Source organism: Aptenodytes patagonicus, chromosome 2 (genome assembly GCF_965638725.1).
Source record: "Aptenodytes patagonicus chromosome 2, bAptPat1.pri.cur, whole genome shotgun sequence".
Classification (NCBI taxonomy): Eukaryota; Metazoa; Chordata; class Aves; order Sphenisciformes; family Spheniscidae; genus Aptenodytes; species Aptenodytes patagonicus.
The window spans coordinates 74,223,048-74,250,783 of record NC_134950.1 but is presented as its reverse complement, the minus strand read 5'-3'; the positions used below and the strand labels follow the sequence as shown (position 1 = coordinate 74,250,783).

The following is a 27,736-nucleotide window of genomic DNA, read 5'->3' as shown; positions in this document are numbered from 1 at the left end:
CTTTCCCTGCATAGAGATTAAAAATAGACGAACTCCCAGCTGGAGAAATTGTGATGGGATCATATTCCTTCCAAATATAGAGTTTTGGCAACCTCAGAAAATGGGGTGAACGTTACTGGGATTTCATTTCATAAATGCACTGAGAAATTTAATGTCAAAAATGTCCTGATTTAGAGATCTTTCAATGAAAGAAAATGGAAATGTTTCATTCTGAAGCAACTTTTCATTTAGACATTTAAAGAATGGCAAAATCAAGAGCAAAAATCAGACTGAAATGTTTCAATTGTGTTAAAACAAAAACTATTTACAATGAACAGGCTTCATTTGTTGTTGGTTGTTTTTTTTATTTTTCCTTCATGGAGCAGTTTAGTAACTTGGGGTCTCTCAGCCCTGCATGAAAAGGAAGGTTTCTCCCCACCCCTTCCACCCCAGTAATGCTTTTCGCCACCTTTTGAGCCCCAGCTGAAAGACCAGCAAGACGCCATGTTTCACGTTTCTCTACCTTGATCCTGCCCTTGTTTTTCCACCCTACAATGCTGGTCTGTAACTTTAAGCTGGAGAAAACCCTCTGGGCTTTTTGAAGAAATTCTCTGGTTTTTCTTCAGGATGTATTTTTTTTATGAAGGTGGATCCACTTTATTGGCCACCAAATGTTTCCTTTAACTGGCATACTGCCCCGTGCCTCCTAAATGCCTGATTTGACCACAAATTGCTCAGACTCTGTGATTTATTTTTCATCTCATTTATTGCAGGCATGAATACAGGAACAGGTAAACAGCTGAGCCGTAAAAGTTTCTCTCTAGGCATGTTTTCAACAAAATGCCATCACACACTGTCTGATGATACACGCTGCTACTCAGATGAAACAAAATGGTGTGAGCAATCTTACTTTAAAGCTGCTACCCACCAGTCAAAGCTGCAGCTGCCAAAGAAGCCTTCTCCTCCACTTACTCTCTCCCTTCCCTCCTTCTCCACGTCATCTGCAGGTTCTTTTACGGCACTTAACTTTACAAAACACAGTTGTGAGGCTGATCTTACATGCAATTACAGATCAGCCTCAGTATATTTATTGCAAACTCCTTGAACATCAGGACATTTAAAAAAAAAAAGAAAAAAAGGAAGAAACAATATCCCATTGCATAATTACGAGTAGGTTTTTGTAGCCAATGAACCAGAAATGTATTCAGAAAAAAAAAAAATAAAAACAAAGGATATTTGTAAACAGTCCAAACAAAACATGATGCTGCCTCCAATGAAACACTTCACTGCATTGCCAGCTCTGTTTCAAATGGGCACGTAGGCATCCTGTTGCAAGAGAGTTGTGAAGCCACGAACTGAAGCTTCGGAGGAGTTAATTTTCAAACATTGCACTTTAAGGTCTATGTATGTTTGAAACCTGAAAAATCTGCACACGCTGTGGGATCTGATAGAGATGTGGGATCTCAAATAACATTTCTAAAGAAAACCCGGTAATTCCTTTTAAAACAAAATAGTGAAGACAGCTGAACCACACAAAAACAAAGCACAATTGGTTGGCTTCCATAAGAGACTGCAATATGAGAAAATATTTAACTCCTTGCATAGCTATTTAAATGGCCAATAAATTTTGCTGGAATCACCCAAACATGACAACATTGCATTCTGCTGCTTAGAGACTTCACGCTGGAAAGCTGGGATCTGCTGACCGGGTCAGAGCATCACTCGGGGCACTGTTAAAAACCAGGGCCACCCCTGGTAGGCCTTGCCAGCGTGGATATAGCAGGAGGTTTAATCAACCAGCTACTCCCAGGCTGGGCACAACTATAAGGAAGCCTCTGTGCTTCGGCCACTGTAAGTTACCCCAGCTCTCTGTTCTCCCCATAAGGGATAAAAGCTGTTCTGACAACAGGGTGTTTCTGGTAGTATATTTACACCTAACGCGCACGGCTTTGGCTGGCAGAGCTACGTCGATCACAAATCATACCTCAAAGCACCCCTGGATGATGTAGCCGTGTCAGCAAGGGTTTGCAATGTAGACCTAACCAGAGGGACGGAGAGCAGAATTCATCTCACTTAACTTTAAGCAATATAAAGGTAGACATTTAAGTCAGAGGCACCTCCGGAAGGCAGTTCCTTTGATCTCTCGACAGGTGAGAGTTGGGCATATTAACATTAGGTGAGATGAACCCTTTGCCGGGAGAGCTGAAGAGACGAACTCCTTTCAGCCACCCTTTCCTGTCACCAACTCTGGAGACCATGCTTCAGAAGGCTGCTGTTCAAATGCTTTATCTTTACACGTGTCAATGTACATGATAATGATAAGGCTGCGCTGGGCTTCATGCTGCCACAACTACATATGCAAGCTCATTAAAGCTAGCTCAGATACTTCTGCACTATTATATAGACATACCCTCGGGCAGAGTATCCTTTAACACCTGTAAAGTTAAAGTCTAGGGGCAAATCTAGACTATCTGCCCCTCAGCATACGTTCATGTTGACATTGTCTTGTTTACAGTAGTTTTGGGTAACAGGTGTCCTAACACTGTAATTCCCAACCAGAGGTGAGGCAGGAGTGTTTATTCAGAGGATGTGAAAACTGAGACGCTTAAGCGTGGCTGAAGAAGGTACGTAGTAAGAAAGAACAAGGTGATGACATTCCACAGGTAAAAGTTCAGTTTGATATCAGTGAAACAGTTTTAATAAAGCTCCATTAGACTGCAGAATAGGAAACGGTGGCAGCCAGTGGATAAGACACTAAAACAAGACAAGGCAACGTACTTGGGGTTGTTCTGTGGAAAACATCCCACAGGAACTAAGCGGCCACGCGAGCCTTTCCCTCTTCTCCTGGTGGGAACCAAGGAGGGAGGAATCTCTGCTCTTTCTCAGCTATGCCAGAGCACGCCTCAGCTATAAAGACTTGGCCACTGTAAAGTAACCTTGGTTCACGTTTCTTGTTTTCCAGTTCTGACTATTTCAGCTCAAGAATTTTTACACGACGGGAGCAAAACACTGCATTTAAAATAATAAACTAATAGCTTGTTTATGAGCCAGAACATCTGATGGGCTGGTCTGAGTCAGGCATTCAGTTTTGCTAAAGGCTTTTGCTTATGTGACCAGACTGCCCTAATGCGGGTAACTGGATCTGTTTGCCCCCAGACTTGAAGGCATATTGCGGGGTTCCCAAGGTCCACTCCATGGCAATCAGTACGACTGAAGTGTGTGTTCAGATCTGTTTTTTCTGGTTTTCCTTGGCACTGACTTTGTGAAACTGCCGCCAGTTCACACACAACTGGGGGTTGCCTAACAGCAGGCAGAAGACCAGATTCAGCTAGAGTCAGTGCTGTGCCGTTCTCAACCCCACTTTGCTTTCCTTTCCCAAAACAGCACCTCTAATTACAATTTTCTTTTATTTGTTCTTCACAATGCTCACTTTTACTTGGGTGCAGACAAAATGTGCTGCCGCTTCTCTCTCCCCCGGTACCTTCTGGGAAGTGGTGAGAAAAGAGTAACAGGACGTGGAAGATGCAGCCTTTTGTGTCTGTTGCATTTTCCCTGCCTTTCGGATTTCTTCACAGGGATTTAATGTTTCTAATCCATTTTTAATAACCTTGGATTGATGGAGCGGTACATTAAAACAGAAGGAACAGAAGTGTCCTGGCACTGTAACTAGAAGGTGGACAGCGTACAAGTTGTATCTGATTACCCAGGGAAGTCACCTGAGCACTCTGAAATCTGCAATCCAGGTGTGCTTCTATGGCTCCTTGTGCCCATCGCTCATGTTGAGCTACTTCATTACATTTTGTATTGTGAGTTTCTAACTAACACTTGTGCTATTTATTTTGCCCCATTTTATGGCAACCAGAAAGGTTTGCGTTTGGTGGATTTAACTGGGGAGCCCAATGCTAATTTCTTGTCCCAGTAAATATAAAATAGACAAGTCATTTTATACCTCCACATTACAATCCACAGTCCTACAATGCTCTCAAGACTCCTCATTTCAGAAGAAGAGCACAAGCTAACTCCGAAGGAAACCCAGTCTCACAGCTATCACTTCCCAGCCTCCACACAAACAAACTGCTTAAGCTGAGATAAAGCCATCGTAATGAATACCAAATTAAGGGCAATCTTTTATCTTAATACAAACAAGAGAACATAGCGCACAGAGTAACAGAAAAATATACATCTTCAGCCATACAAAACGCACAAAAGCTTTCCTGTTGGAAGAGTACCTTGTAGCTGACAGTCAGTTGTTGGTAGCTTTCCAGATGACCCTGCACTACTGAACAGGGGGAAATGGAGAACTTCTTTTTTTTTCCTAGGAAATAGTTGGTAGCGTTACCTGTATACCATAAACACCCTCCCTGGGGCTGCGGTTCTGCTAGCGCTGGACTACCCACCCCACCTGATGCCTGAGATAGCTCCACTGAACGTAGAGGCTGCTTGCGTGCCGGAGGTGAGCGGGACGTATAGCCAGGCGTACCCTCCACAGGTTTGCCAGTACACACGTGCTGATTAGTAGAGTGAAAAAATGGGTATAGACACAGCTATGCCATAAACTATCATTGTTATCATTCTTTAAAGTGATCAATCAGTTCATGTCAGTCAGGAAGGTGGTTTATCTACCCAGGAAGGAAAAAATCCTCCCTGCGTGAGCTACATCCACACCGCTGAGGCTCTGCAACCTTCAATGCTGGGGCAGAAGCTGTCCGAGTGTGGGCGAGCCCTAATGCCTAGGCAACCTGGAGAAGGTAAAACTTCTCACGTAGTTAAAAAAAGTCAGTATCAAGCTAGAAAGTCAGTAGCAAATTACTTTAAACAACTGATTTTTTTCATTAATGGAAACACGGTAAGATTTAGTTGAAGGTTTAGGTCAGGATGACAAACTACAGGGAGTGTTGGGTGCGTATACCTGTACGGTGGGGTGTCTTTCCCCCTTGCAGCTATTTATATCTCTGAGTAAAGGTTAAGGTTAGGAATTTAATAAGACAGCCGTTTATTTTTCTGTGGAGACTAACAGTCCTGGGGTTAGGATGTAATAATCATTCTTCTGCTTTAAAAATGGTTCTTTAACAAATAGCAGTAGCTCATTGCAATTTTCAGTTGTACAAAATGACATATTTTCTATGTTACTATCAAAATATTCTGCATAACATTAATTTCTGTGCACTTATTAACATATGTACAGAACAGTGTTTCCCAATAGAAATCAGTATGCTCCTTGCTGATCCTTTTTGCCCTAGATTTACCAAAACCAAACCTGAAATTAATTGTGTTAATAGTATAAAATCTCAGGAGAGATAAGGATTGAAGGTTTACTTCCCAGCAGCAAATGAATAAAGGAACTCCTTCAAGTTAAAGTCTAGCCAAGACTTAATTTTACCCAACCGTGGTGAATCCAGGCGAGCCAGGAATATCACGCATTTTCCCGATGCATTATGTTGAGTACACAGAAGCAGAGGAATGTAAACAGACAGAAGGCACATGAAAGGCCCCAATCCATTCTCCATCTGACGGAAGTGCGAATTTCATAATTCTGTCATCAAGAGTCTTTTCATCATTTTCTCTCTCTCAAGTTCACGCCTCAGAGTCTCAGCGCTGTGTAATTAATGCACAAACAGCCAATTATGGGAACAACAATCAGTCGCAGATTTCAATTTAAAATAATTAACATTTTCAAAATACCAAAGGAGGGGAAAAAAGGTCAGACTCAGTTCAGTGAAAAGGCTGATAGCTGATGGCTGATTCAAAAACAAGTACCACTTGCTATTTCTGAAGAGCAAACAGAAGCAAGAAAAAGGACATAAAAAGACCCACATGGCAAAACAGTTTATGACTTAATCTCGCCCCCATTAAAGGCTACCGATTTCAAAGGAAGCTAGACTAGGACTCTAAAAATGAAACAGCTACAGTAAATACCATCACAAAAGACTGGTATTACAGCCTTCTGCTCCCCAGCATGGTTTGATATTGGGGGCCATCTATATACTCTGAATTTACTACAGTCCTACTTCACGCGCACACATCAGGGTATGGGAAGCAGGGCCTGAAGCCCTTGCTCTCACACACCGAATCCTCACTTCGGAACCCGCAGGCTCTGCAACACTGGGAAAGCCTTGGGTTAGTGATCCCATTTCTTAACCAATAGTGTAGGGAAAAAACCCTATTTACTGTGTTGTTCTGAGACTTAAGTATCTAATGCTTGTAAAGCAGTTTGGAGATTTAAACTGCAGTGCAGAAATCTTGCAGCCCATTCACGGACAAGGAGGGGTGGAATCACCCACTTGTGCTTGAGGCATCCGACAGAAGCTGAGTTCAGCACTACAGCTTCAGAACTACATTTCCACTAGAACGATAAATTTTTAGATGAGTTAGCAATGTTGAACAAGTGTGCAGGTACAATTAAACCAACATCTGCAAAAAATAATTAACAAATGAAATTGGGAATTGACTGTGAATCCAAAAGTAAAAAAGGCTAATTTATTATGATGCCAAAGAAATACTTTTCTCTTCAACATAAACCTAGGACTTTTTGTGCTCCAGAAGTATTGAATATATCTACTCCTACATTTGTATTCAGTAAGTTATCAGCTTGGGAAATTCAGCTTTGATTAAGTTCTGGAATAAGAAGCCAGCATGCAAAACCAGTAGAATGGCAGAATAGAAAACTGAAAGCAGGCTGCCTGTGGAAAGATGGGATGGCTTGTTGTTTCTCTGAGAAACTACAAGAAAGACCACTGTAGCTTGACATTACTAAAAACAAAAAAAAGAGGAAAAAGAAAGAAAACCAGTGCCTGTTTTTCATTTAGAAGAGCAGACGTTTCTCAACCTCAGCTTTCCCCCATGGAGATTTAATTTCAAAAAACAAATTGCAACAGCAATTATTAAAAGAAAACCTTTGTGGTTCAGACAAAATGACTTGCCTGACGAAAATCTGCACAACCCTTTCTCTCCAGGCCACTGGCCACAGAAATGGTAGGCTGCTGGCTGCAGCAGTTAATTAAGGTAGTTTTTTTTCTCAGAGCAGATATGAGTTATAGATATTTCTTTACATAACCCACCTATTCTGAAGTAGGTGTCAAGCAGCAACTGGAAATCTTTTGGTATCAGGGGAAACGGCATTTTATGGTAATTATGATAGAAAGAGAGAAATCAAGCTGATTCCTTTAATGCAGAGGGCATCATAGTATTTCTGTGAAAGAACTGCACAGTACCTGTCTGCCAGCGAAATCGGTTTATGTGATGTATATATTGTCTGGACCGTTGGAGTTGGTATAGTCTCTGCCAAAGGTCTCAGTATGGGCGACGGAGTTACCGGCGTTATCTTCGGAGATGACTGCACCACACAGCATTGTAATTTGCTGTCTGTAAATTCTGCCTACAAAAAAATGTATACAGACACAGAAAGAAAAAAAATGTAGATTAGCTTCTACTGCTCTTGCTAACTTTCGCCATCCAATTCATTACCAAACACTCAGTAACGACAACTAATAACGAGAACAAATGGCAGGCTGTAGCTATAGTTGCTCAGTGCAACCTCCGTAGATGCTGAACAGCCACCTCTTTTGATGGCTGTGCCCGAGGGACAAGCCTGGTGGCAACATGCGCTACGTGAGACAAAACTCCACGTATGGGACCGGCAGCATTCAGATAAAAGACATAATCAGTTTGGAGAATGCTGCTTATCATCATTGCATTTTCCCTAAAAACAATGCAGAACACTGACCATGTGAAATTTCTGGACTATTCTTCAGAAATCCTATACAATTTGCTGGTGGGCCCTCTGACTACTCTGTTTTGTGACAGCCAGGAGTCCAGGCTTGTAGGAGAGGGGGTTTCAAACTCTCCATCCCTTTCCCACGTTTGCTAACTGGAACATGCCTCAAGAGAAATTTTCTGCAGTATCTAGTGACAGGCAACGTTAAAGCAATATTGGACGTGCTGGTTTAAGACAAACAGCAAGCAACCCTCTCCCGTCTTTCAGGTGAGGCATATTAACGCTGCAGTATTACAGCAAAGACCGGGCCAGCCTATACAACTGGAGGGGGAGGATCCCTAAGAATAAAACAGCCCTGTCCTGCTTTTTGGCATGGACTATTTCTCATGCCAAACCACAGTGGCTAGTGCCTGTGGTGCATGAATGACCCTGACCTGGGAAGAGCACAGAGCAACTGCAGCTTGTCAGTGCGTCAGGACCATTAGGATATGCTCCTACTGGTATCAGCTGCATTTCTTTCTTGGCAACTTCTTCTTCTGAACTTGGTTCAGACTTTGAAGCAGGGAGGAAGAAAAGTCACCATCATAAGGGAGCATATGATATTTATCCAGCTAATTGAATAGCAACTTTTTTCCTTTGTCTAAATTATTTTTCAAATTCTGCAAGCCACATAGGATTAATGCTAAACACAAACTAAACAGTTTAATCAGTGGGACAATTATTTGAGCCCAGGAGAGAATGACTGTATTAGGTTTGCCTGCTTACTGTCATTTTTTAACGTGTCTCTGTTCATGTTTCAGCTAAAAGCATCTGATATGCTTCAAAACAACCTTTGAAACAGAAGGAAATCCATTAATCCCACAAAATTAGTAAAATGGAAAATGTAAAACCAACTAAAGAAACTCCCCCTCCACCCCTGGCCAATTTTGTGTGTAAATACAGACTAATAAAACCTCTTCAAACTTCTCTGTCATTCAGCTTTTAAAACTCAACCTTACAGGCTAAAGGGATATCAAATTTGGTGTTCCTCATACAGGATCCCCGTCTTCTGAGGACTGCCAGATCTCACTTCACGGCATGAGAAGGAGGCACCACTCTGTGAAGCTGATGTAAATTCTCCCAGCCTTACTGAAATCAGCAGAGCAATGACAAATAACACTTGCTGAAGATTTGCCCTGAGTCCTGAAGTGTGTTTGCTCTGGATAATGGTTTTACGGTATATATCCAAAGCAGCTTTTTATATATATCTGCTTGCACAGTATGTTTGACCAGATTATTTAACTGGTCTAAACAGGTATCATTTCATTAACTGAAGTCTATGTGACTCGTACCAGCCTGAGAATATGGTCGTCAAGGCTGTTATTTCTCTGTGGAAGTCTCTGAAATTCAGAGGGGTTGCTGGCATGAACCTTATTTTTAAATGTGCCAGGCAACCAGGTTCTCAAATTTTTCCTCTGATAAAATCAACACAATTGCATATATGCCACCAAATCAGAAGCCCTACACAAAAGGTAAAGCCTTCCAAATGTCACCGTTCATAACTTTTTTCCCCCTCAACAAGATTTCAATGTTTTGTTCCAAGCAAAAAAAAAAAAAAAAAAAAAAAGTGAAGGGGAAGCAAGGAAAAGAAAAAGAAAAAAAACCAAAGAAAAAGTAACAAATGTTACCATCTGGGACTGTGTGTAACCGGAGAACATTCAGAGTTAGATCTGCCTGCAAGTCCTAGCACTGATCTAGACCCTTCCCTTACAGCTCTCGCTTGTGGTGTAGCTATCCTCAAGCCCTCGCAGAGGCCGTGCGTCAGGATGAACTGAAGCGCTGCTGGGGAGAAGCACGTCTCTTTGTGCTGGGACGGAGGACCGTGAAACACAGGACCAAAGTGTAATTAACCTTCCTAATTGTTTTCCCATCTTTATGCAGTCCTCTAGGTGGCTGCTGGTTTACCACAGATATTTCTACATAATTCGCTTAAAGGAATGTATGATGGATCACACACTATTAGATTTTTATTGTAATAGTGTTTTAAATACTTGTGATCTGGATTCTGCCCTCCACCCTGCCTAGGGAAATGCGACTCTATGGGGAGAGGAGGGAATTTCAGAAAGATTGGTTTGAACTTTACTTTGCTGCTTCTCTCCCGACAGAGCATAACAAAAACCTCAACATTTGACTTTGCCATGAAACAACCATTTTCTGCAAGATGGAAATTTCTGTGGGAAAGTATATCAGGGTAGCTTCTGTTTATATTTTAAAGTTCTATCACCCCAATGATGAAAAAATATTTTTTATATAGCCCTCCTAAATTTTGCCTTCATCATAACTGCCATAGGCAGAAAAATAATTTCCTGACAATCGTTACTAATTAGTGGGAAAGCTATTCTGGGCATATCTTTTTGCTTTTATAGAGTAGTACTATGAAAGACACAAACACTGTAACTTTATTTTAGCTTTTACCACAATTGTACTATCCAGACTTGGCCGACCTAGTGAAAAGTTGCTGTGACGTATTCCCGTGTATTTTTGGATACCTTTAATTAGAGCTCAACAGTGGCACTGACACAGCTTGGGGAGCCTAACTAACTCTAGCTTTAAAGCACCTATTTGGAGAAAAACAACATTTAGATCAAATCTCATGATCAGGTTTATTGTGAAAGAAAAGCTTCTTTCTTTAAATCACTAAGTGCAGACAGTTACTGCACATGGCCCAACAACGACTGAAGTTACTTATCTCTGATTATATGCCAGATATAGATTGCTGCTACCAGTAAAAGTTAAGGTTAAAGTCTGAAGTGCTTCATTTTGTGAATGTAATTTAAAAACTATAAGTCAGTTACTGTGGTTTATAATTCTAATCAGAGAGTGTTTCTTATAGATCAGAATCACTTCTCACACTGGAAAGGACAGAAAGGGTTATAATCAGTCCCATGTGACATTCAATTATATCAAGTCCTCCAAAAATCTTTTAAAATGCTCTGAATTGCCTGAGTAGATAGTTTTGTCATACTTATTACTTATTAATGCCTCTACCCTTAAAGTAGGACTTAGATTAGACTTATTTTTTAAATTGTCAAATAATTGTTTCCTGTTTGTATGTAGTTTACATTACCAAAAACCCTAAAACCCAACTTCTGTGAAAGTGTAACAAGAATTAAGTTCAGTACTTGATGCAAGTTATTAAGTAAACATGGGAGTTTATACAAGGATACCATTGTAGTCATCAACACACTAACTATAATTCTTCCTTAAAATTCAGATGCAAACACAATGAAAATCAGGCCCCTTCTTGTGATGGCACAGCAGGCAGTTTCAGACAGGAGGCCATGCAATTGCTAGACAGAGGACTAAGTCTTCCCACTCCCTTATTGCTCCTTAGAAAGATGCTATGGAGCTTCACAAGTGTCCTCTGCAGTCCTGAAACTGAACAACATTTTGGAACTGACTGCATTAGCGGTGAGCCTTCACCTTTAACTCTTAGTCCTCTGTCTAGTAAGCAGCAATGACTGAATGCAAGCAAGTTAATTATTTGTATAATGGGAATATTTGACTGATTTGCACTCTAATTTTTACTTGGAATTTATCTTTTTTTTTTTTTTGAGGACTGCTTAGCGCATAAGTTTCTGACACTGTTAAAAAATCAGTTGGAATTGTGTTAAATACACAGTTTTTTAGTTGCACGTTCTACTTACAGAAAACTGTGGTACTGTTGTAAAAGGATCGAAAAAAGGATTAGATGTATCAGCAGGGAATGTCTTTATCTTTAAAAAAGATAAAGAAAAAGATGTTACTTTCAGAGCATAAAAATGCAAAAGAAAAAAAAAAGCAGCAAAGCATTGCAACTACAGTGACATATCCAACAAATTAGAGCAGTTCAGCAGTGCTTGGGCCAGACCAAAAAAGACCTCTCCAAAAATGCATACAGAAACCTGATGATGAATAGTCAAAGCATAAATATGGAAACTTGATAGATTAATTTTACCACGTAATTAAATCTGTTGTGCAAATACAGCGCTGACTGCATACAATGCAATTGTCTTCCAATTCTGTCAACAGCCATTGGATCATTACCTGCTTCCTTCAGTCAGCACTACATTTTAAAATATGTAATATGAAGTTCAGGAGCAAATTCTGCAGTGCAGGAACTTTGGCTAAAGAACTTGTGCTTTACGTATTTTAGACTTCCAAATTTTCAGTTACACAGTTGCTGCCAAAGACAATCAATCACATAAGGTGGGATCGAAAGAAAACCACATATAAAAAAAGCACCAGGGACAACTGTCTGTTTCAGGCAGCTACGAGGTCCTGTGTCAAGAGGAGGGCTGTGGATAAAGGATGACCTCAGGAGGGTTTTTTGAAAGGTACTTGGAGACGGAGAGGTGACAGACCAACACGTCCATGTGCCGAGAAGCCTGAGAGCTCCCAGGGCTCAGTCCATGAGCGTATGGTCACTGGTGTGACCAGGCCCTGCTGGAAGTCACTTCTGCCCTTAAAATCATTTCAAACATTAACTGAAATTAAAGAAATATTAAAAGCAGCAACAATCTCTGTCTCACTTCATTGTGAATGCTGTTTCCCATGATTTTCCTCTCTAGAAGGCAGACATTCATTCATTCAAAGAGAGGACAAAATATCAAATAAAGGTATCAACTTTGAACTGCACATCATGCTTTCCACTTGGGAAAACGCATTTTTTCACTGTAAAGGTGTGTTTTTCACTTTATTATAGAAACTGCTGTGCATTTGTTCATTATGCGTGCCTTCAAGCATATTAAACAGCTACAAACTGTTGTTTAATAATGAGGAAAGCTACCCCGAGGGCCCTGAGCCCTTGTAGGCCAAAGCAAAACCTGAAATTATGACGTCAAATATAATTAAGTAAATGTATAGTGTTTATTTTTTAAACAAAATAACAGAAACATACTGGCTTATAAGGATGCCAAGGGAAATTAACAGCCATCTGTGGGCCCACTTCTGCAAACATGTGGAATTAATCTTGACGTTAATTGTCAGGCTTCTTACACACAAGGAGTATGGATGGCAAAGATACAGTTAAGCATGTAAATACCTTTTTAGCAGAATAGAGGTGTTTATAAGTCAATTACACAGGCGCAAATGAATAAACAACTGTGCAAGGGAGAAATTCTTTTAAATCACAATTTTCTATGCAAACATATTAAAGAAAATTTCACACTCCTTTTATAGTCCTATATTCATGCCTGTTAGCAAAGCGTATGTATACTACATTGCTGATTGAACCTACTCGTTAGATTGAAGCAATAGCTCCTTTCAAGTTTGTTACGTTACGTCATACCCAGAGCCAAGTCTGTCAACACAAAACATGGACAGCTGTAGCATGTCTCACTCTTCTGAGAGACAGCAAATACCCATGAGCCCAAGTTGTCATTCTCAGGTTATGAAGGGTGTACAATGTGATGTTACAGTACAAAATACAAGTACACTCCATTACAAACACAATCTTTGAGCCAAAGGCAAACAGGGATGGGAAGCTGTTTGCCCATATGCAGTATGAGTTTGATATGCTACAGCCAAAATCTCTCTAATTTTGCAGGTTGGTCTCATTAAGGAAACGGAGCACAGTTACTGAATATAGGAAATAAAAATGACGCAGAACGATATTCAAGAACCCACTGAGATTTGGGACCAGAGGCGCGTAAGAGGAGTCAGCCCTGATTGCACGCTGCAGCACACAGCCATGCAGAATACTCTCTTGCAAAATCAGTACTGCAACCCGTGGATGTGCCTGAGGCCAGCCTACCTACCAAACGGCAAAAAACAGTTAATCTGGCTTAGTTATCAGCGTGAGTTCCTCTCTCGGGGAGCTGTGCTTATTTAATCTCAGGAATCAGACAATCTCAACAAATGAAAGGCTCTCTAGGTTCTAAACCCACCAATTTCTGGCATTTTAAAGAAACTGAAAACAGAAATTAAGGAACAGAGAGGAAAAAAACATACTTGTGTTCAATTTAAGAGTGACAAACAGAAATCATCCTGCTCAGCCCTTAGGATTTACTCTTTCTTTCTCTTATCTTTTTTCCTCCTGAGAAGAGACCACTGTTACTCAAATGGCACAACAGACACGACTGGTTTGGCCTGGGGCCTTGATACTAGCGCTGCTGCCAGCTCCCAAAGGCAAAACAGAGACAACATTGTTGTCTCCTCAGCACTGGCGAGAGGTTCTTATCTATTCATGGCTTGGCTCTTTTGAGTAGGAAGTAGGTACAACATCCTCACCCACACAATGGCAGAAAAATTCCGTGTATTTGAGAACACTTTTCAGACTGAGGATATGCAGGATGGGGAAACAGTAGCGTGGAAAGCATCAGTTAAGCAACTGGTTTATGTGGAACTGCATTTGGAAATTTGAAAGGTCTTTTCACCCAGGAATATACTTTGGCCTGCCTGTCCTGCACGTCCACCGTGGCCAGCAGCGTGCTGACGACAGCAGCAGTTGCCAGCACCTGGGAGGAGGAAGAAAACTCTGTGATTCCCACCCCACCACACAAGGAAAGCAGTGTCACGTGTGAGTCTCTTCCTGACTCTTGTCTTGGGGCTGAGTTTATTGCATAGAGTCAAAACTCTCAGAGTAGCTCAGAAAGCAGAACAGCTCCCTGACCAGAACAGGAGGTGGAGACCTAAATGTTATGTATTCCCCACACAATGCATAGCCTCTCTCCCTGTCCTAGGAGGAAGACATCTCCTGACTCATGTGGCAGAAGCAGTCCCTAAACTTTTCCTGGGTGCTTTCTTCTCCCTGCTGCAGCAGCATCTGTTGAAAGATGCCACCTGGGGACTGAGAAAGGAAGAAGAGCAGAGCCATCTCCACCACCTACTGCAAACCTGCAGTTCCTCCAGCCTCTGGAGACCTTCAGCAGCTTCCAGGCTTCACCTGGGATTGCAAACACGAGGGGAAAAGGGAGAGGGAAGAGGAGGTGGGCAGCTCTATGTGCAGGACAGTCTCATGAAGCTGAATTGTAGCTGCTCAGACTAGCAAAACACAGTAGCTGCTAGTGCGTGGATTGCCTATAGACAAGCTGCTGAGGTATTCTGTCTACTTTGGAATAAGACAAAACAAGAGAAGTAACAGCTTTGAAGTTTGCAACTGAGCACAAAACTTCCTGTAGTGGCAGGTGGAGCAGCAATCATGTCCACATTGCAGAGCTGCCCAGATGAGCACGTTCTGGCACAGTCAGGCTCTTCCGCAGGAGCAAAAGGGACTAACTGGTGTCACAGGGGCTACAAAAATATCATGAGCAACAAGAGGTCAGAGCTGTGCTCTTGATAGCAGCATAGACAGACTTTTAAGTATAAAACTTGATTTCAAGCACACCTGCTCTCTCTGCAGGAGTGAAAACAGTCTTGCAGCCAAAGTCACAACCATAAAACAACCTTTAAAGCAGGTCCCATGAGTAACTGTCACATCACAGGGGCACGGCATGAAAGGGGAGTGAAGGCGTTCTGCATTCCAGCAGCATCTCACAACCTCAAATGCCCCTTGCTTGAAAGGTCAGGGTGCATTACCATAGCAGAACTACTTTGGACAAGTATCTCCTTGTCTAGAATATTTAGCTTGGCAAGTTAAGAATTTACTAAGCTTAAAAGAACAGTTAACTCTTAACAAAAAGAAAGAAAAAAAGAAAAGAAAAATACAAAAAGGATCAGCACAGTCTCAGGAAAAGTCCAGCGGTTGAGTAATCTTTAAGGAGAAAAATCTGAAAACCAGTCAATATAAATCACATTGATTTTGTGGGAAAATGAGTGAAATTTTATTCTCTGTGGATAATTTTCTGCTAGTACTCAAAGATTCTTGTTGCGTTATTAGCTGTCCATTGGGGTGACATATTTTGGAGGTATCTTTGCCACAACCAGAAAGAATTAACAGCACTAATTTTCCTTGATATTTATACCGCAAGGAAGAACGAAGGAGGGTGAAGGAAGAAAAGGGACAACGGGACAAGAACCTTCCCCTTTTCTTTGCATTTGTGCAAAGAGTTCTTCCGGACAGAATTTAAAATCTCAGTAAAAACAACTGTACTTTCCTGAAACACCTTTTACATGGGTTAGGAGAAAAAAACTGTAATGTTCTCATAAAAGCAAACAGAAGTGGAGGGAGACAAAGAAAGAGTATTCCCACCTGAAACGAAAACAGCAGGAGACTTGTAGAAAATGAGTCAGCAGTTGGAATGCATTAATTGATATAAAATTAGCTATTTTTGGTATTTCTATCAGAGGGGAATACTACAAATGTCCTTTCTGTGACAAAAAAATACCACTTTTGGGAGAAGTGGGCTTAATTTGGATATGTTCTCTTACATTTAGGGTAGTCAGTATATTCACTGCCCTGCCACAACGTCCTTTCCTTCTACAAAGGTCCAGTAACATTTTCTGCTGTTGACACTTTGCTTCACTCCCATCCCCTGCACCTTGACTGGAGGCCTTTATAATATGCTGGAGAAAATGTGTGATCTCAGTGAGTTTGCACTGTCACTTTGTATACTGGCCAGACGGAAGACAAACTTTAGGCCAAACACTTCACTAGATTCCTGTGCATCGCAGCAGAAGCAGAGCTGCTAACACCTGAAGCAGTGTCATAAACACAGCTCTCAGTATACACATGTAGCCAGAGGAATATTCTGTGGTGCTTTATTTCAAAATACATGTTATAAGTTGAATACCATCACATCCATACAGCACAGAGACTTGTTTCTACTCATCAGAAAAGATCAGCAGCCAAAACTACTGGAGTACATTGCGTTAGCATTTCCCAGTCCTGATGTGTGATGTGACTTTAAAACCACCAGGTAACCATTAGACCTGGTTTCCAAAACCAGTGATATGATTCTGGACTCTGCAATTGTTCAGTAAAGCCCCTTGTCTGCTGTCACACCATTTCAGTGGCTGAAATGAATAATGAGGTGGAAAATGTAAACCCAAAGAGTTTCTGGCATTTTTCACCATGCGATACCCCCATGGCCAAACAAATTCTTTTGAGTGGGAATAGTTCCTGGCTCCAATGATCAATCACTCAGGTAATGTCAACCCCAGTTCACTCCCTTTGCGTGTGGCAACAAAACCGGCATGATAGGTAGGCAGGGGTAATCACTGCCTGGATGCACAGGGCAAAAATCAGACCAAACCAGTGCAGTCCAATAAACTTGTAACAGGACAGAGATGTAAATCAGCAATATCATTGGCTAATCAGTCTTGGAAAAGGCTGTATGAACTAAATGCCTTGATGAACCACACTTGGTGCGAATCCCACGCGCATTGTGTCATAGGCCACCTTCTTTTCACGGGATGCAGGATTTTTTCCACTTGTTGAACCGACATCCAGGTATCAGTGTCAGCAGACATGTTTCATTCACACAGATTAAAGAGGGCCAGTTCTGCAGAAATGTACCATTGAAAACACCCTAAGACACCAAATGTGAAGTTTCTGAAGAGGATGGGTTTCTGTGCAAGCCGCCAAGCCAGGGAAACACTACGTGTTCAGAACCTCCGTGCCTACGGTCGCTCCCTCTGGGGAAATAACATTGTGAAATCTCCTTCCTAGCTCCATCTGGTCTTCAGGTCTCCCTTGCTCATCTTGCAAATAACTGGTGGAGACTGGAGTTCAAGGAAACGCTTCGAACAACATTCATTGACACCTAAGAACCAACATAAGTGAATCCAACTGTTTGACTCATCTGACTTATCTGCTTGGTGCGAGTTTCCACAGGACTGCAGCACAGAGTCCCCCTCCCCACAGGTACCACTTAACTCCTTTTGGTAAACTGAGAAAGCTCCACCTTGAAAGTTACGTTCATTCCATGGTATCCTTGCTGAGCCAAGTTCTCTTGGGGTCCCCTCAAATGGTGAACTTGCCATTCCTCTGCTCACTGACGTACGCCAGCCCTTCTCTGGACATTGCTGCACGCTGTGCCCACCTGTCCTGGAACGTGCCCCAGCAGCATATACCATGTTCTTGATGTCTCACTGGGTGCTTGTACAACAGGGCTAATACTTTGCTCTCCATCAGATACTTTCCTCCCTCTTACAGTCACTTTGCGCAACCCTTCCTGACACAGAGGTGTTGTCAGGAGGTGGCTGTGCTCCAGTGACTTCTGGCTCCCAAACGGATGCTCAAGGGAGTTCATGGGAGTGATGTACAAGGTTCAGCCTCTGCTGAAGCTTGGCTTTGCTGCAGCTATAGCATTTCACAGATACTTAACGTATAGTAGTTTGTGGCTACGGTATCAGCTATACACTATTTACAAGCAGGTCTACCTAAAACACAGTAAAGATGTCCAGGATAAAATCCTGAATCTTCATGCCAACTTTTGTACTAATTTGCAAGGGCAGCCCTGCAAATCGTGTTGGTGCTAGTATCCCTCTTATGCTGCCTTTAAAGATGGAGTACTCTGTTGATCTTCACTCTAAGGATTGTAATTATGGGTTGCTAGCAAAGTGATTTCAGAGGTATTGGGAGGGGACAGGGGAACGACAGTAGTAATGTTATTAACCCAGCCCAGCATCTCTACAGCACACTGGAAGGGAATGCATGTCCTGGATCATTTTTACAATGTAGCTTTGCCTTGAGACTATTTTTGAGAAGACATTCTTCAAAAGAATACAGAATAATGACAATTCAGATGTGACAAAAGCAAGACAGTATCCATGCTCTCACAGTCTTCAGGATTTTCAGTACTCTTTTGTTGATGCTGTGAAGGCGAGCAAGCTTAGGCAGAACGTAATCTCAGCATGGGCTATCAGCCCAGTCACCATCCCCTGAGGAAAATGTGGCAAGGCAAAATGATGTCACAGTCTTGATGCGTTGGCTAAAATGCAGACTAAAGATTGCAGCATTTGCTTGGTCTTTGTTTAAAACACAGAAATGAAGCAAACAAAAAGCAGTAGGTATACTCGCTGGATACGGTTGCTCTCCAACATTGCTGCAGAATAAGTTAGTTGCATTGCTAGGACAGCTAATGCAAAGTTACTTTTTTTGCCCCTTAGTCTTTACCAATGAAATCAGCGATGATCCAGTGCCAGGTGCCTAGACCACGTGCACAGCCAACAAAATTACGTGGCATCTTCTGCCGATGGAGGCTGTTGTCATAGAAGAAAGTCACTAAAGATGGATAACATGAAGAGGAGGAAATGAGTACTGTGATTCCTGCCAGTTGAGAGTGCCCCAGGTAAGCCATATATTTCCCAGTTTGACCACCAGCAAGCAGACTGTACATGCATTTTGTACCAGATGGAAACTCACCACTAGTCACACCTGATTATTTCTAAGCGTAGACACTGAGAGCTCATCATCCAATAACTGTTGGTTCACCATGCCTCATTAACATGGAGACTTCAAACCCAGGGACATTTCAACAAAGGCTGACTAATAACCACATAACATACCTGTACTTTTTCAGAAGCATCAGGATCACATTCCTCTATTGAAAAGTTATGATAGATTGACGCAAACAGTGCACCGCCTGACCCTCGTCCAACACAAACAAACAGTTTGACTTTCTACTGTAATCAATCTCTACTTGTGTAAGAGCAAAAGCTGGCTGAAAGTCCTTAAGTGTCCAGAAACTCAACCAATCACGGTCTCCTTGAATGTCAGGATAGTAAGAAATACTTTGCATTAATTTTCTGTCCTATTTTTCTGGGCTATTGAGCTCTGCCAAAATCCCCAGGAGTTTATACATTTCATTATTCTAAAGGAAAAGAATAGCACAGATAGATTAAAGTCAGTGGAGCTGCAGAAAAAGTGTTAAAATGACAAACTGCTGCACTACTTTTATATATCTATCCAGAAGGACACTTGTGCGTATTTTCAACTTCAGCACGTGACTAGTCCCAGTGACTACTGCAGCCTTAATCTGTGTATGGGCCTACGAGTTTTGGTGACCTCTCATGGATTAGGATCTACTCAAATACACGTAGGAGTGCTGACTGCTGCGCTGTGCTGCAGTTTGCCAGTCTCACTATCCTGAAAGTCTGGTCTGAATTAAGCTTCTACATGACAATAATCAATTTCATCATAATATGGCACCTTTTCCAACATGCATCATGGAAACAGAGCACTGCTTCTTTAAATGTAGTGGATGCAAAACTGTTTGATCCTATCAATAAGACAACTCCAGTAGAAGCTAAAAGTCTATAAGGAACAATGTTTTGCTTGGTTTAAGATTTGTGCATGAACAAGTCCAATCCCATATCTAGTAAATCTTGTGTGATAAATGTTACATATAAAAACATATTTATTCATAACCTCACGCCCTTGGCTACAGAATCATTCACATTGCCATCCACGAAGCATTGAAAAAACACAAAGGTTCTGTCTTGACTGCAAGTAAAATCTTGTGTTCACACACAACAGCTCATTAGGCATATACATTTATAGTTTCAAACACTTGCATTGTAATATTTTGCCAATTCAGTGCCATGAAACACATCAGATGCCTCTGTGTCTGTCGAGTCCCTCATTAAAGCAATCCAGCATCAAAGTAAATGTATTGTTCCTTTTCTCAGCTTATTTCCATCTTTTCAAGAACAGATTGGGATGCTATCTTAAAAGCCAGTCTCTCAGTCTGAGACACTGTACTCAGGCATGTTCCATAGCTAAAGAGATCAGTCCCAGCCAAGGGATAATCCCAATTGATTAGGGCTATTAGCACATAGCTCACTCTTGCCCATCCTTAATTACAGCAGAAATTTATCCTTTGGACGGAGAGGAAAAGCACAGAACTCTTCTGCTTGGTCCAGGAATGACAGCAGTTTGAATGCCAGAAGGCTGCTCCATCATTTGAGCAGAGCTCTGCTTCCCCATAATTTGTTTATTGGGCAAAGGATCCAGGGGATCCATTATTAAAGACATCTCTGTAAAAGCGACTGAAGAAGATTATAATGCTGCAGTGAACAGGAAAAGAAAAGGGAAATGGGAGAGAGGCCAAACAACGACAGTCCTCTCCCTGGAGATCTGCTTGTGGCTCTTCTTTGGGGGAAGAAAAACACTGTGAATAAAATGTCACAGGCAGATCCTGGTCCCCAGTCAGTGAATTCCTGCCCATCCCAGCAGAAGCTCACAGGGGAGCCAAACTGGGAGCTGGGGATTTCCTGCAAGGCATGTTTCCAGCACCACTGACTCCAAGGCCCCTTCCCAGCACCATGTGGTGATGGAGGAGGCCAAAACACACTGTTGTCTGGCAACCTCTGCTGATGTTATGGTCCCTGGGAAGATTACAGTTAACTCTTTCAATTCAGAAAAACCTTGAAGCTTTTCTAAATCGCAAGAGGAGCAGAAGCTGGTCTTGTCAACCTCGTAACCGGGGAACAATGACGGAGCTTACAGTGATGGCTTTAACTTTCTCCCCAAGAGCCCTGGGATAGCTGACGGCTAAGACCTGGGATACTCTGTTTTCTTGGGGGGGGGGGTGGGGGTTGATTTGTTGTTGTTTGGGGGGTTTTTTTGTAGTCCTGTGCCTGCTGCTTTTAGAGTGTGCTCTCCGTGAGCTTGGGAACTAACTGTTCTTGGTGCAGTAATATGCCTACTTCAGCCACACTGTAGATATGAAGAAAAGCCTTTACCCACACTGCCTCAGTGCCCCTGTTCTTGGTGAGGGAGAAAGCACAGTTTCTTCAACCTTTTTTTCCAAACCGCTAGCAGCAAGACAGGAGAGATCTGAAGGACAAAATCGCTTTAGAGGCACACACAAACATGGGCTCTGCTGACCACAGACATGTTGAAGAGAGCAAGCTTTGTCTGCAATCTGGGCAGCTCAGCCACTGATGCAAACACATGGGCTCTATCTGGGTGGGAGCACTTGAGCTTCATGGTTATTGATTTTGACAATTTGCTTGACTCGGATGCAGCATGAGACGAGTGCCAAATTGTGCACAAATTCAGGTGGTCAGAAGCCCACTGTACTTGGCACATGATTTCCCATCTCCAGCACTGCCAACAGGGCTCTCAGCAGAGCATGTGCACATGGCTTGGTGTGTGTGCCAGATGGCACGGGCAGCTCCTTCATCACAATACATCTTGGTAATATCTGGCACTTTGCCCAAAGCGGCCAGGTGACGTTCCACAGCATCGGAGCACTTGCAAGACTCTAGCCAAATTTTTGGCAGAGGAACAATAAATGACATTAACTTGCTAAATGAGTTTTGTAGAGGTTCACTTTCCTGTCCTCACTGGCTGTTCCTCCAAGAGGTGGGGTTCGGTCTTGGCTTGCTGAACATGAGATTGATGTCATGCCATAAAGCAAGCCATAAATCCACAGTTCTTCCATAGCGATGGTTTTGTGGCCAAGTTCCAAGGAATAACTAAGGAGTATGCAAGAATTGTTTTCTAGTCAGCAGACTTAAATTGGATGTACAGGACATCTACCTCTGTAGAAATTTTCTTCCTCAGCCCAAAACAGTTTATTATTTTGTTTTTCAGAAGGTGACAGAAGGGGTAATGAAGAGGACCTTTTCTACTGAGTTCTGTGGTTTTTAATCCAGTTACCATGATAGTTGATTAGCTGGAATTAAGCAACTTCTGTTTTCTTCCTTCCGCAATTAAATTACAATTTTCCTCTATGATCTACAATATTTGGGACAAGGCTCAGAAACTGTGGAATTACTACAGACATGCTGAGATTTATGCAAACTTCAATTTATCAGTTCAACTTACTGGTTATTTCTACTATTGCCACTCTTCTGAGTTATAAGACTTGTCCTAGGCTCTGTACAAAGTCAAAGTAAAAGATTTGTCCTGATGTAAATCTCACAAGCCAATGACTGGGTCTCTGTTTTGTTTTTGCTTGCTAGTAGAGAGACTACAACAAATTAAATAGATAATATGCCTCTGTAGGGGATTTTCCCACTGTTGTAAATAACAGTAGAGCAGTGGACAAATCGGTAGACAGGCCATAAGAGAAAGTCGATGGTCACTTAGGTACTGCTGGTGGTTCATCAGAAGAGATGCTATTGGAACTGCTTAGGAATTCTCATCAGAAAATGCTTATTTATTCAAACTGAACGTGTTACAAAAGAATCGGTGTGGTACAAAAGAATGATTTTACCTCAGCATTTTGCAGAGGAGGTTTTAGTACCTAATTTAGAAATGACATTTTGATTGGAAACACGAGTTCATTGAAATTAATTAACAAACATTACTTGAAACTGAAACACTTCACAACTGTTACAATGAAAACATTTCAAATTGGTCTGATACTTTTCTCTACCCTTCTTACCACTCTCTGACATTTGATTCAGGATGTTTTCCAAAATACAGGCTTTTGAAAGAAAATGTAGACAACTAGATTTTACTTTAATCAAAGAAGGAAAAAAAACCCATTTCCTATCAGTTCCGATTATTCAATTGAGTGGCAAATAAATAGAAAGTTTACTTGCTCTTTTTGCTAGTTTTGCAAGTTGAGTCACCCACCAGTCAAAAAACAGCTCAGAAAGCAGATGTTTCCATTTTCTGTTGGAGCTTGGAGGCATTCAATTGAAATTCCACAGAACAGCCAAGCAGTTAGCATCACACTTGCTATCACACTGGAAAAATGTGAATTAGAATTACACATATATCAATTCATTAGTGGGTTGGAAAGAAAACAAATACACAATAGTTACTCACTGGAGTCTAAATGCAATTGTCACTAATCACAGCAAGGAAGAAAAATTATGAACTTCACAGCTGCTGAGACAAAAGAAATTATGTACTTCTCAGGCCACAGGAAAGGTGATTAATATGCCTTTATCAAAAGACTTTGAGACATAATAGCTTCATCACTATACTTGTCTCATTGAGAGCAAACATGAAGAGATATACCTAGTTTCAAGCAGACTTTCACAGAGAAGCTGAACATTTTTCTATTACATGGGTTACTGTAGAGTGGAAAAGGAGACTCAGTCAGTACATCCAAAAGTTGATGCTCTCTGTCTGAAAAGCCCTGTCTATCTGTTGTTTGCTTTTATTCTTCTTAGGCAGATGTTACACCTGCTTACTGCTTCTAAGGACATGAAACACATTCACTTGAAAAGTAAAGCAATAATCTGAAATAAAAAAAAGATATTGAGCAAAAGTATGATTGAACATATCAGACCTGATTTACAATATGCAGGTTCTAAAAGATTTGCTAAAGATTTGTGTTCTCAGCTTGCAGCAGGAGGTAGCTGTCAGCGAATTTAATCTCTGTTTGCTTGCATTTACTTGATCCCCTTCGCTTACTCTGATATTGATTTCAAGCAAAAGAGAAAGCTGTTACTGTCATGGAATGATCATGTTTTTGATGGGGAGGCAGGAGAAAGGGATTGCAGGTAGTGTTTTTTTTTTTTAAAGCTACAATAATATTTATGATCCTCAAGTTTTCTGACTTTACTAACTGCTGCTGAAGTGGTGGCAATCTGCATCACTTCAGAGGCACTGAGAAAAGCTTTGGACTAAAAATGGTTATTGCACTAGTTTCACAAAAAGAGAAGCACACAGACAGTCTTGCACTGCCCCGTCTATGGTGTTGTCCTGGTTTCGGCAGGGATAGAGTTAATTTCCTTCCAAGTAGCTGGTACAGTGCTGTGGTTTGGATTTAGGAGGAGAACAAAGTTGATAACACACGGATGTTTTAGTTGTTGCTAGGTAGTGCTTACACTAGCCAAGGACTTTTCATCTTCCCATGCTCTACCAACTGAGAAGGCTGGAGGTGCACAAGAAGCTGGGAGGGGGCACAGCCAGGACAGGTGACCCAAACTGGCCACAGGGACATTCCATACCATGTGACGTCATGCTCAGTACATAAACTGGGGAAAGCTGGCTGGGGGGGCCGCTGCTCGGGGACTGGCTGGGCATCGGTCGGCGGGTGGTGAGCAATTGCACTGTGCATCACTTGTTTTGTATATTATTATTATTATTAATTATTATTATTTTATTTTATTTCAGTTATTAAACTGTTTTTAACTCAACCGATGAGTTTTCTCACTTCTACTCTCCCAATTCTCCCCCCATCCCACCGGGGGGCGGGGAGTGAGCAAGCTGACTGAGTTGCTGACTGAGGTTAAACCATGACAGGTGTTAGGCAGTTTCAGATGCTCTGCATCATTAGGGAGCAGTCTCCCTAGGATCTTGCCTGTCAATTGGCCTCAAGTCACTGTTACTACAGTCAAGCACATCCTAGACTCCCTCTCATAAATTGATCAAACTTCATTTTAAAGTTACTTCACAGCCACAGTAGTCTCATTTGGAGTACTACTCCAGAAACTACACTGCTTGCAAATGTACTTTATCACTCCCATAGTCTTCAGGACAGGCTTTCACAGATGATTTGACCTAAAGATAAATCATTTTGTTTGTGGGGTTAGTGTTGAGCTGGATCAACGAGCTGATCGAGCTCCTGTCACAGCCCTACTAAGGAAGCTGGGACAGATGAAACCATCCAGCACCCATCGACAGAAAGACCTGCGCGTACAGCTGTGACACCACAACCTCAATCCTCCAGCTTCATAGGCGAGTCTGTAAACTGCCACCAAACCACCAACCATACAGGCACAGCAAACATTCTGCCACAGGGCAACAATCTCGCAGACTTTAGTTACAGAGCACTAGCGGTTCTCTAAGCTATTTTCCTGACTGTATCTCCCTGCAGGCACACAGGTGGTAGAAGACCCACCAATTTTCTGGTGTAAATGTCTTCTCAAATGAGTTCCCAGCATGTGGCAGGCCCGCTATGGAGTCCAGACAAAGTTTTAAGCTCCAGGACCAGCTCTGCTTGCATGATCGGGCAGAAAACAGATTTATGACTAGGCCTTTGCTTCTTTTATAATTTCTACAGGCACGGGGCAAGCACATGGAATGCCAGAGGACGGTTAAGACAGCATCTTAAAATGTACAGAGATGACTAAAAGTAATTGTATGTGGCGGATTTTGTCACCTCCAGGTAAAAGCTTATACCCTCTTGATCCAAACTATCTTCTGACATTCCACCCCTACCTTCATCACAAGTTTTATAAAAAGTTAGCCAGTGGGCCATTCAGTACTTTAAAGCAGTGAATTAGAAGATACGAGGTAGGCACAGTGCAGCATCATGCCTGCGCTTTTCTCCACTTAACACCTTCCCCTCTTTTTGTACCTTTTCTTGCTCATGTACACATTGCATCCAATTTATCACAGTGTCCACTGGTGCAAAGTCAGCAACAGATTTTACCTTGTGGATCTTTTTAGTTCTTGTGGAATTCACTTTCAATTAGTTAAAGAAATAGGGAAGTGTTGAATCATCTGTCATACATTTACAGAGCGCACCGAGTTGTTCTGCATAGCATACAGATAACGGGGAAAAAAATGTTCATTGAGCCGATGAATTTAAATCACTTAAATAGAGGCAAAATAAAAAGTAAATCTAAATGCTCACAATTCATCTTTTAGCATTCTCTCATTTTGCTTCTTCACTGACCTGTGTGCCCTTCTGCAATGTATGAATGGGAGCAAATCCCCAAATAGTTGGGTAGCAGTCAAAGCATTTTACATTTTTTAGTGGATGTTAAACTAAGATCCAACAGGCAGTCTCTGAGCCTGACTGCATTCCCAGACACTCAGTTATCTTGCATATTAGTAATTCAATAGACTGCTTAGAAGACTGGCATCCACCGGTAAAGCCCCATGCTTGAACATGCAGAGCTACATATTAGTTGCAAGTCCTATTTATAGTGCTTTATGTGTGCAGACTATAAGAATCAGCTATCAGGGAGTGTGAAAGTACAATCCAAAATGTATTCACCCATTATGCTGGCTGCCCAAGTGGCATGATTGTTTTTAAAAATGTGCTAAGACCCCCTCTAGTTATTAGCATGCTTTATATAACCTAAATGATGCTCGGGTAATTTGCATTTGCTTGATTCAGACAGTGTGCTCCCAGGAGCCTTGCACTGTGTGCAGCACTGAGCACTTTCTGCAAACCGACAGTCAAATGTCTCATAGCCAATTTGACTGAGCACTACAGTGCACCCCTTCAAATTGTGTTCTTATCTGGCTGATGCCCTTTTCTTGGAGCAGAACAAAGGTCCTTTGCAATATCAGTAAATTTAAAGTATTCCTTGAGTTCCTATGGAACTAGATTTATTGCCTGTTGTTACAAGTTTTTTGTATTAAAGTTGTTTGCTTTAGCAATTGCTGCTCTTTGCTTTTTATTAGTTTAATATGGAGTTAAAGGGCATGAACTTGAAACTGGGAATAAATGTACATTTAACATGTTGCTTACTGCTTTGAGTTCTTATCTGTATGTATAACTGTACATACAACAGACAAACTGCTTCTTTCTGCAAATTCTTTTGCTCATAATTGGCCATTGTGTGTAAGCGTGAATGTGCAAATACTGTTAATTGAGAGGCCGGCTTAGAAAATAGCACTCTTGAATGTTCTCCTTTGAATCCAGGTCATATTTATTGCTTCCAATCCTTCTTGTACTAAGAAATCTTTTTTTTTTTTGTTATGAAGATGTAAAAGTGGAAAGCTTCTAATTCTGAAACATATCACACAGCCTTCCTAAATTTTTTGAGAAGACCTATTTTATTTTCAGTATGTAGTTCACCACAAATAAAGCATTTATAAATTTGTCTCTGACTGAGATGTTTTAAAGACCTCTGGGGCATGCAGAGATACTTGATCTATACTTTCAGCCAGTTAGATGGTAGATCCATGCTATCTAATGCTCTTACCAAATATTAGTCTTGAACTACATTATAGATGCTTTTGTTTAGAATTCAGTGCCAAAAGGACTGGTTACGGAGCTATTAGAGTTTGATATGTTTGCCTGTCTTCCACTGAAAAATTGCGTTGCACAGTAAGTGAAAAGATCTTCAAAATGAAGGCAAGAAATACTGAACTTTTTTCCCACTCTGTTATTTGGCTTATTGCAACCTTGCAAAATTGTCATAAAAATTTAGCAACTAAAAATCCAATCAACTCTTCTTTATCAATATAACAAATATTAAACGGGAATGGAATGAGAAGATTCTTTACTCATTCTCCTCTATTCACTACCCCTCAGTGAGACTCAGTGAGAT

The 27,736-nt window shown here is 41.5% G+C and overlaps 1 protein-coding gene across 3 annotated transcripts in view; it reads right to left on the bottom strand.

The window, feature by feature from the left end:
- Positions 1-726: 726 nt before the first annotated feature.
- Positions 727-27,736, bottom strand: part of EPB41L4B (erythrocyte membrane protein band 4.1 like 4B) — a 183,852-nt gene continuing 156,842 nt past the window's right edge. For 2 of the 3 annotated variants that reach the window (XM_076330226.1, XM_076330228.1), the window contains exons 23-25: positions 11,380-11,448; positions 7,191-7,354; positions 727-5,574 (exon numbers count right to left, since the gene is read on the bottom strand). In XM_076330226.1, coding sequence (XP_076186341.1) covers positions 5,505-5,574; positions 7,191-7,354; positions 11,380-11,448 — 303 coding nt within the window. In that variant the 3' untranslated portion in view covers positions 727-5,504. The remainder of the gene's footprint in view (positions 5,575-7,190; positions 7,355-11,379; positions 11,449-27,736) is intronic. The other variant, XM_076330227.1, reaches the window with a different exon arrangement.